Source organism: Berghia stephanieae, chromosome 10 (genome assembly GCF_034508935.2).
Source record: "Berghia stephanieae isolate SIO BIC M18660-M18661 chromosome 10, UCSD_Bste_1.3, whole genome shotgun sequence".
Taxonomy (NCBI): Eukaryota; Metazoa; Mollusca; class Gastropoda; order Nudibranchia; family Aeolidiidae; genus Berghia; species Berghia stephanieae.
Genome location: NC_088369.1, coordinates 4,422,446 through 4,439,270, shown reverse-complemented (window position 1 = coordinate 4,439,270; position 16,825 = coordinate 4,422,446). Strand labels below are relative to the sequence as shown.

Here is a 16,825-nt window from a genome sequence, read left to right as displayed (position 1 = left end):
ACAAATATAACAAGTTGAATAAATACAAAGAAATGAAAGAATACGTTTATTCCACCCTTCAAGTAAGATTATTAGACATTTTGTAACCAGATGGTATAGCATTAGTACTTCTATTCACCATAATTTGTATCTTTCTCCCTCTGCTTGAATGACAATTTGACCCAAAACTAAAAACGTTGGATTTGTATTCATGAGTTCAATACATTATTCAAAGATTACGTATTTAATTTACTAAGAAATGATAGGTTTTTTTCCAACTATTGGGGTGGAATATTCATGAATGGTTAACATATTGAATCATACAGTGGCATAACTACTTTAGTAACAGGATATATAGGCATATACGAAGTGGCCGAGTGGTTAAGGCATTCCACTGTGACCCGAATGACCCGGGTTCGAGCCCCGTCTCAGGCACTTTCTTTTTTTTTTCCTTGAGCAAGACTATTAACCCTCACTTTGCTCCCTTGGACAACATGGGTGATTCCTGTTGACATCAGACATCTTGTTTGATGAATTATCTTTATTCCTTCGTGGAATGCCTAGGCGATGATATCTTATGACGTCGTGGCAGAAAAGGCAAATATTTTTTTTTATATAAACATATTCTTAGAATTAGGGGACGTAAAATACTAACGAAATAGTGAAAATGGAAAGGCTTCGTATACGAATATTCCATTTTCACTCTTTCGTTAGTATTTTACGATCACCGGCTTCAGGCAGCCCGTACCGTTTTCTACTTGGACGTAAAAGAGAGAGAATGGATGATCGTTATTGACGACCAGCATAATATTTAGACTAGAAATAAAAATGCCATCACTCTGAAACCAGAATATAAATTACACAATGTATGTATTCATACTCCGGAAGAGTGTTTTTACACTTCTAATGAGGTTGGAACCAGTTTTTGACATAACACGTTTGTTCCCTATTGGTGCACAAAGGTAGACGATAACAATACACACGAGAGAAAAGTAAACTAGAAGTATAATGGCTTCATTATTTCTAATTAGAATAGAAAAAAAAAAACGATACCATAAATAGAAAGTTGATCCTGGAGAGTTTTTATACAATTCTTAAAATAGATTTAATTAGAGAATTCGGGGGCTTATTTGTCAAGAATTCATAAACAAGTCATGTTGAAAATAAGCGGAAAAATATTTAGATAATGAGTTGGTTAGATACAACGAAGAAAAAAGAGGAACAAACAAACAAACACCAAAACATAACAAACACAAACAATAAAAAGGGGGAAAATTAGTTTAGAAAAATGAGGAAAACAAAATGTAGAACATGGAAATGGAACGGAGGAGCGTGGGTTTTTGGACAGGGGGTCATAACAATTATCTCGACTTTACACTGGTCGATCTAGGTCCTTTTGTGTGTGAAGTAAGTGCTCTACCAACTGAGAAACACGAGGAATATATATATATATATATATATATATATATATATATATATATATATATATATATATATAAATTCACTCACGTATTTTTAAGCCGAAATGAACGTATGCCGACTGATGAAATGAAGGACAAGGAAACGTCCGTTTCGGTTTAAAGATACATGAGTGCATTTATTCATTTTTATATGCTCTAACCTAAATAATCGAGCACTCTCGTACCTACAAGTACCCACCAAGGCTTATATTTATATATATATATATATATATATATATATATATATATATATATATATGTACGTAGGGTATGTATGCATACATTACAAGTGTCCTTTATTTTGATTTTTGAATTATTCATTATCCCCAGGAAAATGCCTCGCTTAAGAAAATTTCTGTCTTCCCCTATACGGATGCTGGTGAAGAAGCTGTACCAATGTAACAACCATAGACTTCCAACTGTCACCATCCTCATCACTGCATTCTTCTGCCTCGTATTCATCACTGACGTCATAAAACACAGCCTCAATCTGACCAGTGACGTGACTTCTTCGTCGGGCGATCAAGGTCAAGGTCGACACGATGATATTAGTCACGTGATAATGGCTAAATACGGCGTTGATGGCTTAGGCGGATTACGGGAAGATGGTTCCCGTTTCTGGATGAATTGTTCTTGGAGGTAAATTTATTGATAATAGAGAGATTTAGTAGATCTTGCCTAACTAAAACCCATCACGTATTACCAGAACAGCTCTGGAACTAGGCTCACTGTTGCTTTACATCAACACATCAAGTATCATACACAATTAATATAGCACTGACATGTTAAAAACCACATGTCTATATAGGATGATAAAATAATATATTATAATAAAATAAACAACAAGAGTCCAAATTATATGCCATACATACATTGCTCAGTTTTTACCCTTTTAAAAGTAAGTGGATTTTCTGTTTATTTTTAGTTTCAATAGTGATAGAGTTCCACAATCGGGGGGGGGGGGGCATGGTGGTCAAAGGATTTCTCATGAAAAACAAACTATTTTGGGGGTTTCCTTAGGAGATTTAAATTAGCAGATCTTGAATTTCGACTGTATTCATAAAGGTGGATAAGTTCTTGAAGGTGAAAAGAACGAACAGAATTGTTATAGCATTTGAAAACGTGGGTACGTATTTTAAATTGAATTCTAAACTCTACCAGCTAGTGTACGTTTAGGAAACGTTACCAATCGAGCTGCTTTGTTCTATATCTTATTCCCAATAGACTTCAACAGTCGTGACGTCACTTCCCTCGTAATGACGCATAGTAACTTAGTAATTGGTTCTAAACTATCGGAACAATGGCCAAACTCACATACCCCACATCGGATATTTAAAAAAAGTAGATCTTCGGAGCCATTAGACTCATGTAACAGGAATGTATCCCGGTTTGTATAGCGTAATTGTTTACTACTTTTTGGATATGACGCTAGTCTATTACAAAGTACTTTCTGTCAGAAATAACAGACCCAGCTGCCTAATAATGACTGCCGTGTGGCCAATGGGGTCAGAAATTATTTTTTAAAATCTCGACTGCACCCGGGATCGATCTCGGTCCCTTTGCTTGTAAAGTTAGAGAGTTCTACCGACTGAGCTATCGGGACCCTCTCAATCTATAGATAGTTCGAAGTTGGCGTCACTCAGGTCTTTACTATTGGTTTTTTTTTTTTGTTTTTTTTGCCATATGCGTTTATGAGTAAATCTCACTAAACTGTATTAACCTGCCTATAAACGATCATGGTTACACAAAGTTTTGTGTGTTGGTCCGATATACTTCCGGATGGCAATGTTGTGAGCTCCTTATCAAACGCATACTAGATATCTATAACAGTTATGTAGATAATATTGATATATCCTGTTACAGGAAAATCCCCATTGATGTCAGTTATAATCGGGGACTCCAGGACGAAGGGAGTTACCTGTCCCTGCCCACACGTCCAGATAAACAAGTGTGCGTTCATCCCACTTTGGACCCTTGTGCTCCTGGAATCAGGAATTTTGATCGCAGGTAAGGATGATAATAATAATAATATGTAGATACTGCCGCACCTACTCTGGAAAAACACTTTGTATATGAAAATTTGGCCAGAAAATCGTCCTTCAAATACCGATCGATTTAAATGACTCTCATCTTGTACAAAAAAAAAAAAAAAACACCTCACAGGGTCTTCGCGATTTACATACATATATATAGAATCGTGTTGGATACAAATATGGTACGAATAGTGCTCGACATGTAACAATGGAGCGAATTATTATTGTAATATTTACCACAATGTTGGAGTCAGTCTACGTCGACGTTTCAGGCCTTCCAGCCATCGTCAGGACTGTGTGTTACATGAGTTTGGTTTGTTGTGGTACAACACGATGGCTGGAAGGCCTGAAACATCGATGTAAACTGACTCCAACATCGTGGTAAATATTGCGGTAATATATATATATATATATATAATATATATATAATATATATATATATATATATATATATATATGCGTGCACACATATGTACCTACGCATTTTGCAATAATTATTAATGGCATAAGCTAATTTTTTGTTTAAATGTCTATACATTATCAAGAGGCATCAATAAATATGAAGAGTACAGTGGAAAAACCACAGATGGCCACATTTTGGAATTTTTGTGATTATCTCCCTTTGAGTCATGTCAGAAATCAGAGCTGTTCCTCCATGAATTAATACAACAGGGGAAAACTACAACCATAACTCTATAATGGTCGCAGATTATCGGCTGTTGTATTAATGGAGGGAAGGTTTGAACCCCTGACATCACATAAAGGTGGGGGGGGGGGGGGGGGGGCCCCAGAGGTTCGGGAAAATAGTCATATGTTTTTTTCCCTTCGTACTCCTCATATGAATATGGATTTTCAAGGAAAAATTTACAGTGAATGACATAATCAGTCGGATGGTAAAAAGGTTTGGATTGAGATATTGCCAAATTTGATTAGAATGTCAATTTTTATCAACAGTGATTTTTTTGTCATAAATGATTAAATCAACCGATCTTGTACATCTTCGGGAAATATCAAAACTTATTTTCATTCTAAATTTTCTTTACAGCAAGTCAAGTTGAAAAAGTATGAAATTTGAGAAAAGTTTCTGTATAAATTTCCAATACATCTGACCATAACTTCATGAAAAATCACCTGATTTACTTCAAATAAAGATTTAAATGCTTTGGGGAAGATATTCTTTAAGAAAATGCAAAAAAGTGCAAATCCAATATTTTCACCTTCCGACTAATTATGTCATACACACACAAATATCCGGAAATGGAATTCCAGATCGTAGAATTAGTCTAATGTCAAAAACAAATTCCGTCTATGTTATCGCCTCAGCCCAGATAAAATTCAAGATTTAGGTGAAATTTTGTTATTCTTTTTTCACCCAAAGCAAAATTGGTAATTATCGTTATCCATTTTGCTCGCGCCTGGGCGAAGCGAAGACAAAAAAACAACCCATGCTAAATTGCGGTCTTGTGGTATGACACTCGCTTTCGGATCCGAAGGTCCTGGGTTCGAGCCTCGCTCTCGGAGCATAGTTGAGTACTTGGAAAAGGTTCTTTACTCATATTCTCTCACCGTACTCAGGTGTAAAATGAGTACCTGGCCGTTAACAGCGTTGTCTTTGTCAGAAAAATTATAATATTGCTTATCATGCGTAATGTCCCGTCCTACACGTTAAATGTTGCTGTTGACCAGGGACCCCTTGTAAAGCGCTTTGAGCACATTTAGTGGATCTTGCGCTATATAAAGCTCATTTTTAAAAAATGTTTTGGTAATCAAAATCGCTACTCATTATCAAGACTAATCAATGTATGCATTCTCAGGGGAAATAACCGAAAGTGGAAGATCCGTCTACAAAATATGAGTTATTCTAATGTCAAAAACTAATTCAATCTTTGTTATCACCTCAACCCAGAAATAATAGGAATCAACAGTCTGATGTCACGTCCGCCCAGCAACGAACAGCTTGGTTCTAAACAAAGAAAATCGGTACTTTTTATTCTTCATGCTGGCTAGAACTTTTTCACATATGTCTTGTGATCAGAATGTATAAAAGTCAAAACAAGATCGGATTTATAATGTTTTTTCTCCTCTTGATACACTTTTATGCTCGTCGGAGAAGTATTTCATAAGGGCTTTCGCCATTGTTCCGATAGTTTAGAAACAGTCAATAAGTTACTATGCGTCAATACGAGGGAAGTGACGTCACGACTGTTGAATCCTATTCCAGATTGATTGGGACGGCCGCCTGACATACAGAATATTCTAGCGAGCTAAATCCAATTATCTTCCAGAGGTTCCTTGTTTGGCCCCATCAGCATGTGTCAGACTTGGTCTAGGTCAAGGACGGCTCATTGTCTGAGAACAACTCTTGTGTCATGTGATACGTCAAAATAGCTTGACAGAAATAGAAAGATTAATGCGATTATATCAACGTCCAATCCTGAGATCCAATATCATACATAGCCTATGTTGCTGTCCTAGACAATAACACAATCATAATATAATAATATGGATAATCAAATTATGACGGTTCTTGTTTATTTTGATGATTTTTAACCCTCTCCGTACCACCCATTGGAAAATCGTCAGATTTGTTAGGATGCAACCGTCATTTTTCTGATCCAGATTTCATTTTTTTTTTTTTTTTTTTTTTTTTGCTATAGCTATAAAAACTTTGACATTTCCACTGAATGTGCTCAAAGCGCTCTTTAAAGTGTCTGTAACTAACAGCAACACGTAACATGTAGAACGAGACATGACGCCTGTTATGCTATATTACATTTTTTTTTTACCCCGACAGCGTCAAAGCTGTTAACGACTATGTACACATTTATACCTGAGTACGGTGAGAGAATGTGAGTAAAGAGTCTTTTCCAATGTCTTAACTATGCGGCGAGCGAGGCTCGAACCAAGGACATTTCGATCCGAAAGAGAGTGTCATACCATAGCCGCATAGTTTAATTAATAAAACGTATAGATTGAATTCATATCTCATACTTAGAAGTAATTCAGAAAAGTGAGTGGAGCAGGCACTTATCACTTATGTTGATAATAACCAAAAAAAAATGAAGTGAGTAGGAAATTAAGAGAAGACAATAGAGAATAAACAAACTTCGCGGCGATGGGGCCTCGAACCCGCGACCTTACTGTTACGACGACTTCGCCTGGCCGGGAGAAGGTAGCTCTACAGTCAAAGCCAATCGCCACTCCGGTTAGAATCGACTGTGAGAGCTACCCGCCCTGCATATATTATTATGTACACGTCAGTACAAATAAAAACAGTAGCAACAATGAAATAATAATAAAATTTAAAAACATAACAAACAAAAAACTGGAAAATAAAAATCAATAACGACCAACTTTTAAACACTCGACGCCCTTTCCTCACATTAACTTTATTTCCACATTTGACAAAATGTGATATTTTGTAAATTTACATATTTGTTTGTGTTTTTGTTTACTGTCTCCTGACGAAGGCCAAGGGCCGAAACGTTGTTTGTTTTGTGTTGTTCCCTTTTATATGAGTCACATCTACTCACTTTATATTTTTTATCTCAACTTTTAAATACCATATTCTATTTTAGCATTATTCTATTTTTAGGTTGGACATTATTGATTTATTTAAGAGGCGGTTTGGGTCTATTTATTATATTAGGAAAATCCTTCAAATAATTGATTTTGAGATTTAAGTTAAAAACGACATTTTATTATCTTAGAAATTATTTTTAGAAACTATTTCTCAAATTAGACTAGACCTATATATAAACATGAAAAGGGTACAAATAGTATGAAAAATGTGAAAAAACGGAAAGCTATTTTGCTTTGTTCTCAATATGCCATTTTTCTAGGGGTAGATCTATGGTATCTCAGAATTTATTTCATGAAATTGTATTTCTTTCAACAAAAATGGTGTTTTTTAACTTCGAATGACGATACAGATTGATTAAGGGCTATGCCACACCAAGTCTGACTCCGACCTCCCGGCACTGCCGTCCTCTGCCGTCTTCCGGATAAAGACGTCGGGCACGGACAAAAGACTAAGAATAAAGCCGCTAGACCTACCAATACCAAGCTCGAAAAAAAAAAACGGCAGAGGCCGTCGGGAGCTTGGTATGGTTAGGTCTAGCGGCTCTTCTCTTTATTATTAGTATTTTGTCCGTGCCCGACGTCTTTATCGGGAAGACGGCAGTGGACGGCAGTGCCGGGTCGTCGGAGTCAATCTCCGGTGTGTTAATCACTAAAAAAATTTTTTGGAAAAATAAGTATCATTTAAATATTTTTGAAAATGTCTTTTATTCAGAGATGACGAAATCGGGATCGATTGAGGGGTAAAATAAAACATTTCTTAGAGTCTTCCATTTTGGAATTCGAACTTTGTTTCGAACGCACACTCGCAAGCTCGTGAAGTAGTTGGGAACACTTCCGGAATTCCAAAACGCAAGAGTCTAAGAATCGTATAATGCCATACTAACTACAAGAGATGAGTTTGTAGGAAAGTGCCAGAAGACAATAGAGAATAAATATTTTTTTTCGCGGCGGTGATGGGGTTTGAACCCGCAACCTTATTGGTACGACAACTCCGCCTGGCCGGTGAGAGCGTGACTCTATCGTATGAGCTATCCACGATCCCAAAAAAGATCGTCTCTAACTCGGGTCAATCTTAGAGCTCTCTCTCTCTCTCTCTCTCTCTCTGTCTCTCTCTCTCTCTCTCTCTCTCTCTCTCTCTCTCTCTCTCTCTCTCACCGACTACTGGAGATCGCGGGTCCAACACACACAACCTCCGCCAAGTTAGTTGGCCAGCAATTAAGCTTAACAGCCAATATTCTCAACACGAACATATAACATAGAAACAATACCATACTAACAACAATGTCACAACTAAATCCGACATCTAAATTAACTCGTTCTTTTTTTTTTCTTCTTCTTCTATTATTATATTTGCCTTCTTATTTCCCAGGGTAGATGCTGTTGTTTGCAATACAGATGAGAACTGGGTGTTTGTCCAGAACGGAACATTCCAAATCTCGCCGACGGCCAGGGCAAAGTACGGCAGGATCACTTGCGAATACGCACCAATCGTTCGTGGAAAAAACGATTTCTCAGCTCGACACGCCGAGCACATCAAACCCATGCCGAGCGGGGCTCCGTTAGTCTCCGACTTTTTCAAGGTAATTTGTTTTATTTTACCTTCCAATTAACCAGTATAATTCAGGGGGGGGAGGTAGGGCGTCCCGATAGCTTATGTGGTAAAGGAATCGCTTCACATGACGCCTGTTAGGCGATATTACAAATTTTAAAAAAACAACACTGTTAACGGCCAGGTACTCGTTTTGCACCTGAGTACGGGGAGATAATGTGAGTAAAGAGCCTTTTCCAAGGACGTAACTATGCGCAGAACGAGGCTCGAACCCAGGACCTTCCGGTCCCATACCACTAGACCACATAGCCGCGCCCAAGAATATCACTCATTGGTTTATTTATCATTACTGAAAAAATAGACACTCACTAACTCCCTTACCTACTCACTCAATCACTCACTCACTCAATCATTCACTCATTCCCATTGGTCGTCCGAGGGGGGGGGGGGAGAGCGTGTGAGATGCATCTCGGTCATTGGCTTACTCAGTCATCTCATACAGCGTCAATCCTGTCCATTCTTTGATGTTATCCAGTCACATGTCCCGTTGTCCTTTGTAGACACACAGAGTCTAAAACTGACCAAAAAAAAATTATGTTACAATAAAAATCTCACATTTATTTCTTTTTATTTTTCTCCTATAAAACCACGTTTTTCAGCAATAGCCATCATCCGATAAGTAAAACCATTTTCATGCGACCGGTCGATCAATTAAATATCGCCATCTCTCCACCCTCCTCCCCCCCCCCCCCCCCCCTTAAAAAAAAATAGAAAAAAGAATTCGGACTTCATTATTGATGTAACGTATCAAATATATTAAACCCCAGGACGAGAGACGCATGCGCACAACCAACATGACGTTCTCTCTCTAATAACTTTTCCGCCGGTGACGTCACAGACTATGGGTGACGTCCAATAAAGGGACGCTACTCTTCCGCTAATCTCATTCCCTATAGATAGAATGCGCTTGGCCAAGGAGTTCACAACATTGCCATCCGGAAGTATAACGGACCAACACACAAACTCTGTTAACCATGAACGTTTATAGTCTGGTTAATACAGTTTAGTGAGAACAACTCACAAAAGCGGATGGCAAAAACAATAACAAAGGCCTGAGTGACGTCATCTTCGAACTATCTATAGATAGATTGCGCTTGGCCAAGGAGTTCACAACATTGCCATCCGGAAGTGTAACGGACCAACACACAAACTCTGTGTAACCATGAACTTTTATAGTCTGGTTAATACAGTTTAGTGAGAAAAACTCACAAACGCGGATGGCAAAAACAATAACAAAGGCCTGAGTGACGTCATCTGCATACTATCTATAGACCACATAGCCGCACAAAACAATAAAAGCTGAGATAAAACAGAAATCTTCTTCTTCTTCAAGTACCAAGTCTGTGCCAGACATCGGTGATCATGGTACGCCATTCATCTCTCTGACCAGATAACCTCAGAATAATATTACTCTTTTATTTCTTTTGTCACCCAGCTGTTCAAACTATTCAAATATGTTTTTCTTGATCTACCTTACTCTTTTTACCTTTCCTGTGAGAGCAAGATGTTCAATACATTTATGTCGATTTAGGTGCCCTAAAAATTGCATTTGTCATTTTTCTTATTGTACGAATTAATAACCTTATAGTTTCAGCTTGCTCTAATATTTCTTTATTAGTTTTCTTATCTGTCCATGAAATTCTTAACATCCTTCTAAGAAACCACATTACAGAAATACGAAAAAACAAAAAAACAAAAAAAAAACAAAAAAAAAAACAAACAAACCCAACGTATATTTGATGTGTAAATGTCAGACTTTCTAAAAAAAATTCGAAGTACCTACAGCGATAATGGATAATGTCGTTGCCGACAGATAACCGTCGGCCACTTGTCTGACTTACGATGTTTATTTCACATCCACTCACTCTTGGCAAACTTGCCAGGATCGGACGACGGGGTGTAGTGTAAGATCATTCCGATGGCGTCTTGGTTGTGTGACCTTTGACACGTTATTATCGGATTGACGTATCTTTCTCTCAACTGCTGGAGTTTTGATTCCATTTTGGTCTGTTTCTTTTTTTTTCTGTTGTTTTTGTTTTTGTTTCTGTTTTTGTTTTTGGGGGGGGGTTGTTTTTTTGTTGTTTTTTTTTCCTTTGGGTTTAAAAAAAAAAATTGATGAACCAAAAATATCCCCCCCCTTCCCCCACCAGTCCAAGTGCCCGACATTTTTTTGGGGAAGTACATTTCATTGACAACATGGTAGCCGACAATTGACTATCGACCACTACTTGTCTTCTGTGACTTTCGATGTTTTATTTCACATCCACTCTTGGCAAACTTGCCAGGATCGGACGACGGGGTGTAGTGTAAGTCATTCCGATGGCGTCTTGGTTGTGTGACCTTTGACATGTTATTGTCGGATTGTTGTGTCTTTCTCTCTACTGCTGGAGTTTTGATTCCATTTTGGTCTGTTTCTTTTTTTTTCTGTTGTTTTTGTTTTTGTTTTTGTTTTTGTTTTTTTGGGGGGGGGTTGTTTTTGTTGTTGTTTTTTTTTTCCTTTGGGTTTAAAAAAAAAATTGATGAACCAAAAATATCCCCCCCCCCCCTTCCCCCACCAGTCCAAGTGCCCGACATTTTTTTGGGGAAGTACATTTCATTGACAACATGGTCGCCGACAATTGACTATCGACCACTACTTGTCTTCTGTGACTTTCGATGTTTTATTTCACATCCACTCTTGGCAAACTTGCCAGGATCGGACGACGGGGTGTAGTGTAAGATCATTCCGATGGCGTCTTGGTTGTGTGACCTTTGACATGTTATTGTCGGATTGTTGTGTCTTTCTCTCTACTGCTAGAGTTTATAGTCGGTTTTGTCCTGTTTCTTTTATGTTGCTGTTTTTTTTTTGTTTTGTTTTGTTTTTTTGTTTTTTTGTTTTTTGTTGGATTTTTTGTTGTTTGTTTTTTTGTTTTTTTTTTTTTTGATTTTTTTTTTTTTTTGGGGGGGGGGGGGGTGTTTGTTGGTTTGTTTTTTTTTTCCTTTGGGTTTTTGTTTTAATTTGATGAACCAAAAAATATCCCCCCCCCCCCCTTCCCCACCACTCCAAGTGCCCGACATTTTTTATACATTTCATTACAATGGCGCATATATTTAAGTACATTTCATTGACACATGGTAGCCGACAATTAACTATATATAAAGTACATTTCATTGACAACATGGTAGCCGACAATTAACTATATATAAAGTACATTTCATTGACAACATGGTAGCCGACAATTAACTATATATAAAGTACATTTCATTGACAACATGGTAGCCGACAATTACTATATATAAAGTACATTTCATTGACAACATGGTAGCCGACAATTGACTATATATAAAGTACATTTCATTGACAACATGGTAGCCGACAATTGACTATATATAAAGTACATTTCATTGACAACATGGTAGCCGACAATTGACTATATATAAAGTACATTTCATTGACAACATGGTAGCCGACAATTGACTATATATAAAGTACATTTCATTGACAACATGGTAGCCGACAATTAACTATATATAAAGTACATTTCATTGACAACATGGTAGCCGACAATTAACTATATATAAAGTACATTTCATTGACAACATGGTAGCCGACAATTGACTATATATAAAGTACATTTCATTGACAACATGGTAGCCGACAATTGACTATATATAAAGTACATTTCATTGACAACATGGTAGCCGACAATTGATATATAAAAGTACATTTCATTGACAACATGGTAGCCGACAATTAACTATATATAAAGTACATTTCATTGACAACATGGTAGCCGACAATTAACTATATATAAAGTACATTTCATTGACAACATGGTAGCCGACAATTAACTATATATAAAGTACATTTCATTGACAACATGGTAGCCGACAATTAACTATATATAAAGTACATTTCATTGACAACATGGTAGCCGACAATTAACTATATATAAAGTACATTTCATTGACAACATGGTAGCCGACAATTAACTATATATAAAGTACATTTCATTGACAACATGGTAGCCGACAATTAACTATATATAAAGTACATTTCATTGACAACATGGTAGCCGACAATTGACTATATTAAGTCATTTTCATTGACAACATGGTTAGCCGAATTATATATATGTAATTTCTTGAAATGGTGCGACATTATATATTAAAGTTATTTTTGACAACATGGTACGATTATTATATTATAAGTCTTTCTTGACAAATGGTGGATTACTATATTATAAAGTACATTTCTTTGACAACATGGTAGCCGACAATAAACTAATATAAAGTACATTTCATTGACAACATGGTAGCCGACAATTGACTATATATAAAGTACATTTCATTGACAACATGGTAGCCGACAATTTAATATATTATATAAAGTACATTTCATTGACAACATGGTAGCCGACAATTAACTATATATAAAGTACATTTCATTGACAACATGGTAGCCGACAATTAACTATTATAAAGTACATTTCATTGACAACATGGTAGCCGACAATTAACTATATATAAAGTACATTTCATTGACAACATGGTAGCCGACAATTAGACTATATATAAAGTACATTTCATTGACAACATGGTAGCCGACAATTAACTATATATAAAGTACATTTCATTGACAACATGGTAGCCGACAATTAACTATATATAAAGTACATTTCATTGACAACATGGTAGCCGACAATTAACTATATATAAAGTACATTTCATTGACAACATGGTAGCCGACAATTAACTATATATAAAGTACATTTCATTGACAACATGGTAGCCGACAATTAACTATATATAAAGTACATTTCATTGACAACATGGTAGCCGACAATTAACTATATATAAAGTCCATTTCATTGACAACATGGTAGCCGACAATTAACTATATATAAAGTACATTTCATTGACAACATGGTAGCCGACAATTAACTATATATAAAGTACATTTCATTGACAACATGGTAGCCGACAATTAACTATTATAAAGTACATTTCATTGACAACATGGTAGCCGACAATTAACTATATATAAAGTACATTTCATTGACAACATGGTAGCCGACAATTAACTATATATAAAGTACATTTCATTGACAACATGGTAGCCGACAATTAACTATATATAAAGTACATTTCATTGACAACATGGTAGCCGACAATTAACTATATATAAAGTACATTTCATTGACAACATGGTAGCCGACAATTAACTATATATAAAGTACATTTCATTGACAACATGGTAGCCGACAATTAACTATATATAAAGTACATTTCATTGACAACATGGTAGCCGACAATTAACTATATATAAAGTACATTTCATTGACAACATGGTAGCCGACAATTAACTATATATAAAGTACATTTCATTGACAACATGGTAGCCGACAATTAACTATATATAAAGTACATTTCATTGACAACATGGTAGCCGACAATTAACTATATATAAAGTACATTTCATTGACAACATGGTAGCCGACAATTAACTATATATAAAGTACATTTCATTGACAACATGGTAGCCGACAATTAACTATATATAAAGTACATTTCATTGACAACATGGTAGCCGACAATTAACTATATATAAAGTACATTTCATTGACAACATGGTAGCCGACAATTAACTATATATAAAGTACATTTCATTGACAACATGGTAGCCGACAATTAACTATATATAAAGTACATTTCATTGACAACATGGTAGCCGACAATTAACTATATATAAAGTACATTTCATTGACAACATGGTAGCCGACAATTAACTATATATAAAGTACATTTCATTGACAACATGGTAGCCGACAATTAACTATATATAAAGTACATTTCATTGACAACATGGTAGCCGACAATTAACTATATATAAAGTACATTTCATTGACAACATGGTAGCCGACAATTGACTATCGACGTCAACCACTACTTGTCTGACTTACGATGTTTTATTTCACATCCACTCACTCTTGGCAAACTTCCCACCATGACGAGGCGACGGATGGTATAGTGTAACATCTTTCCGATGGCGTCTTGGTGGTGTGACCTTTGACATCTTATTATCGGATTGTCGCCTCTCTATCTCTCCACTAGTTCCTCGAGGCAATGGATTTCAAATTTTAACCTTTATCAAACGGGGTTCGACTTGTCTCTAACATCAATTTGGTAATGATATGAGCAGGTACGGTGAAAGTGTGAGATTTTGAAACCTTTCTCCGGGCATCAACTTTGAGTCTCTTATAGATAGTATGCGCTTGGCTAAGAAGTTCACAACATTGCCATCCGGAAGTATAACTGGCCAACACACAAAACTGTGTGTAACTGTACGTTGAAAGTGTGAGATTTTGAAACCTTTCTCCAGGCATCAACTTTGAGTCTCTTATAGATAGTATGCGCTTGGCTAAGAAGTTCACAACATTGCCATCCGGAAGTATAACTGGACAACACACAAAACTCTGTGTAACCATGATCGTTTATAGTCTAGGGAATAGATTTTAGTGAGAACTACTCATAAACGCGGGTGGCAAATAACAATAACAAAGACCTGAGTGACGTCAACTTCGAACTATCTATAGATAATATGCGCTTGACTAAGAAGCATAACATTGCCATCGGGAAGTATAACGGACCAACACACAAAACGGTGTGTAACCATGATCGTTTATAGTCTGGTGAATACAGTTTAGTGAGAACTACTCATAAACGCGGATGGCAAATAACAATAACAAAGACCTGAGTGACGTCACTTCGAATATCTATATTGAATTGACAAATTAGGGAGCAGGCACTGATGTAAGATAAACATCTTAAAAAGTATGGATGAAACAGAACCAGACAAAACAATCAAACAAAATTGAGCTTTTATATACAGAGCAATATCCACTAAACGTTCTCAAAGCGCTTTACAAAGGGGTCCCTGGTCAACAGCGACATTTAACATGTAGGATGGGACTAGACGCCTGTTCGGGGATAAGTATTACTATTACAGTTTGTTTTTTTCGGACGGCGACAGCGCTGTTAACGTCCAGGTCTACTAATGTGAGTTAAGAGCCTTCTCCAAGGACTCAACTCAACTATGCGCCGAGCGAGGCTCAAACCCAGGAGAAGAAAGAAAAACACAAGAAAAGAAATTATAGCCATCCCAATAAATAAGTCTTCCTCTACTGGGGATCGAACCTCAGACCTCTTGATTACTTAACACACACTTTCATGTTTTTATCCTACACCAGTGCCTGTTTCTTAATTTTTAAATATAATAACTAACTGGGACTTGAACCCCGGGCCCTACGGTCGGTCCGAAGGCGAGTGTCATCCCACTGCTACAGAGCTGCCTACCCGAAATTTCAAAAAATTCGTAGTTTCCAATGGAAAAAAAAAGTCACTATGAATAGCTTTAGAAATAAATAATTTTCTCTCCCAGCATGCTCCGATAGCCTAAATATATAGATAGTATGCAGATGACGTCACTCAGGCCTTTGTTATTGTTTTTGCCATCCGCGTTTGTGAGTTGTTCCCACTAAACTGTATTAACCAGACTACAAAATTTCATGGTGACACAGAGTTTGTGTGTTGGTCCGTTATACTTCCGGATGGCAATGTTGTGAACTCCTTGGTCAAGCGCATTCTATCTATAGATAGTATGCGCTTGGCTAAGAAGCTCATAACATTACTGAGTTATAGTTGCTCACCGAACGGACACCGAACGAACGACTGAACGGACACGTGATCAGTTTTTTCTCGCGTCCTCTCGTCTAATCTCGTCACTCCGGAATAGAAAGAGGAGGCGGAGCTCATATGATATAACGCAATGAAAGTTCTGTCCGATGACGGGTGGGGGGATATCACCTCTCCAAAACTTACCTTATTATATGAGATCTTGAGATTCTTATCCAATCATCGATTGCTCGTTTGACAGTTCGCTTATGAACAGTTAGGAGATCGTCTCTTGATTTATGGGCAGGCAGCTTTGCGTAAAGGCGGTGAGTGTTGTATACATCAAAGAGTACCGCTGACCGATGGGTAAATAGTGGTTTTGTAACCCAAAAGCCCTGCCGACTCGACTGCAAGGTCTTGTATGTAATAGTTGCGTCACCATCTTAATTAGTGAGGAGGACTCTCAGTTAATAATATATATATATATATATATATATATATATATATAT

General features: G+C 36.8%; 1 protein-coding gene across 1 annotated transcript in view; it reads left to right on the top strand.

Annotated features, from left to right (window-relative positions):
- LOC144956104 (uncharacterized) overlaps positions 1-16,825 on the top strand; it is a 63,391-nt gene that overhangs the window by 34,536 nt on the left and 12,030 nt on the right. The window contains exons 2-4 of the mRNA XM_078886452.1: positions 1,770-2,078; positions 3,303-3,446; positions 8,424-8,634. Of these exons, the coding sequence (XP_078742578.1) occupies positions 1,770-2,078; positions 3,303-3,446; positions 8,424-8,634 (664 nt within the window). The remainder of the gene's footprint in view (positions 1-1,769; positions 2,079-3,302; positions 3,447-8,423; positions 8,635-16,825) is intronic.